Genomic DNA, 2,400 nt, shown 5'->3' with positions numbered 1-2,400 from the left:
AAAGTCTTCTTCCTGCTCACCACTTCATCGACTGGTGCTAATCCGTTGCAGAACAGTGTGAAAAAATATTTTATTACCAGCACAAGAACGATCGATTTACAGAATTCTTGTAGGAACACTCAACATCCCACTTCACCAGGCACGATTAGAGTCAACCTTTGTTAAAATGTTATCCATGATTTCCTTGAAACAAATGTGGAGATATGACATTTGTAATATCTGTAAAATAGTGTCCTTATACATATCAGGCAAGGAATGTTTATGAAAATGTTAACTTGAGGACATAAATGCATACCTGTAGTGATTAAGAGTAACATATTCTGAAATGTCCTGTTAATAAAAAGGTCCCCTTTGAGGTAGATAAGTCTCTTCTCCAGAACATGTAAACTCTTCAGAGGACAGGAGCATTAAATATGCTCTGCTCCACGTGATTCAGTCACGGGGAGTCATTTTTGTCAAATGAGTGTGGCGGCAGCCCTCACCAGATGCTCATTCAATCCTATTTGGTTGGCAAATGTGCCTCAGCATTGTCCCGGCAGATTGTGGAGTTGTTTCCACAGCGTCAACATCTCCTTGGGACTCCGCTTGTGAACGAGGAGCACGGATCTGTAAGCGCAGGGATTTCCTCTGTCTGTCTGTGGGAGATCAAACGTTAAAAAGCCTGGGTGGTGGCTGGGAGAGAGCCCGAGTCTGTGCAGGCACATGCCGAGGTACACATCATCAATAGGGAAAAGGCGGACCCTGTCAGACACCTCTTTCAAACGTAATGCCAGGGAGCCAGAGTACACTACACCTCCTCCACCTGCGTAGGGTGGGTAGGCTCCTTTGTAAAAAGTTTCTGGGATGTAGTATTTAGTGGATGGCTCACGGTTTGGCATTGCATTAGTAATCAGATCCCCGATGAACAGATTTATGTTTGTCTCATTGGTGTAAGAACTCCACAGGTTGTGCTCCTCCAATTGTTTATGGAGGTAATCCAGGAGAGCGTTGGTTCGCACAAAGACATCATCATCCCCTTTGAAGACAAAGGTGGCAGTGGGGCAGTATTGTTGGAGCCAGTTCCAGAACAGCAAGTCCTTCAGAGTCAAGTTGAAAAAGGTGTCTCTGAAATCCCACTGTAGAATGTCCCCGTACTTCTGGTTTTCCAGCTCCAGGAGGTTCTTCAGGTCTGGATGAGGACCTGTAGTCGAGTCCTGTCTTCCCAGGAGAAACACTGTGCGCACTAGTCCTCCTTTCTTATTGGTTTCCCCCTTCACCAAGCCACTGTGTCCCCATGTTTCCCGGATGGCCTGTCTATTCTCAAAGTTTCCCACTTGGGATTTGACGGCCATGACGAGCATCGGAGAGTTCAAACCAAAGCTGCCGTTGCTCCTCTTACACATGGCAGGCTGGTTGATAAGAAGCGGGTACTCCCTGCAGTGCATTGACCTGATAAATGCCTGAATTTGTTCTGGCAAGCTGCTTAAGTCATACTTGTGAGGGATGGAACATTTGTGTGACATGCAGTCAGAGACACATTCGTCCTCGAGTGCCGATAAAAGTTTCGCTTTTGGCCTTCTCATCATCCCGGTGATGTTTCCCCTCAGTATTGGGTTGTGCTGACGGTCCCATGCATGCTGCATCTGGTTCCACAGTGCACTGTCCTCTAAACGGAGGTTCCAAAAAGGGCTGAGCGGGTGAGATGCCATGGATGAAGAATTAGAAGAAATCCCTGGGGCTACATAGTGAATGGTTATTTTTGGAGGCGTGTAGGAGATAGTGATGAATATGGACACCATGATGTAAATCACAAGGTGACCTGTCATCATACAAGGCAGCAAGCACATGCACAGCAGTCTCCCGTTGCACTTGCAGCATTTTCCCATTGCCTGTGGTGGACAAACCAGAAACACACCTGCATGCAGAGGAGATAAAAAAAAATAAAAAAAACAATAATAAGCTTATATTTTATATTTATCTCTTCCTAACTGCCACTGCCACTACAGTCACATGAGAATTTCTAGAAAACATCGCGGTCAAGCCTCTGGAGCTTCTGTCTCCTTGGTTATGGTCCACTGAGGGTTATTATCTGTTCTTGACTACACACTGAGAACATCATCCTGTATATTGTGTGCTGCCTGCCACACAACCCCTGTGGACACACTGTGGAACATATGATTCCAAAGGAAATGGAAAAGCACAGAAGGAAACTGGCATATGAAGCAACATAGTTTGTTTATTTCTTCCTTCCAACAAGGAATATTTGACAAGTAACATCCCAACTCAACTTTATCTACCTGAAAATAGCTTCAACTCCCAATGAATGTAAATAACAGATTAATCATTATTACTTACGAGTGAGCGAACCTTCGTTGCTTCAGTCGGGTTAGATCTGACACACAGTGACTGGAGGTATCCTCT

General features: G+C 45.1%; 1 protein-coding gene across 1 annotated transcript; it reads right to left on the bottom strand.

The window, feature by feature from the left end:
- Window positions 1-521: 521 nt before the first annotated feature.
- Window positions 522-1,865, bottom strand: LOC308140607 (N-acetyllactosaminide beta-1,3-N-acetylglucosaminyltransferase 2; the record flags this gene model as incomplete). Its single annotated transcript, XM_080510451.1, has 1 exon — window positions 522-1,865. One exon carries the CDS (start codon window positions 1,863-1,865, stop codon window positions 522-524), a length of 1,344 nt encoding a protein of 447 aa, XP_080366577.1.
- Window positions 1,866-2,400: the final 535 nt, after the last annotated feature.

Source organism: Blennius ocellaris (genome assembly GCF_963422515.1).
Source record: "Blennius ocellaris genome assembly, chromosome: 15".
Lineage (NCBI taxonomy): Eukaryota > Metazoa > Chordata > Actinopteri > Blenniiformes > Blenniidae > Blennius > Blennius ocellaris.
This window is presented reverse-complemented; position numbering and strand designations above follow the sequence as displayed.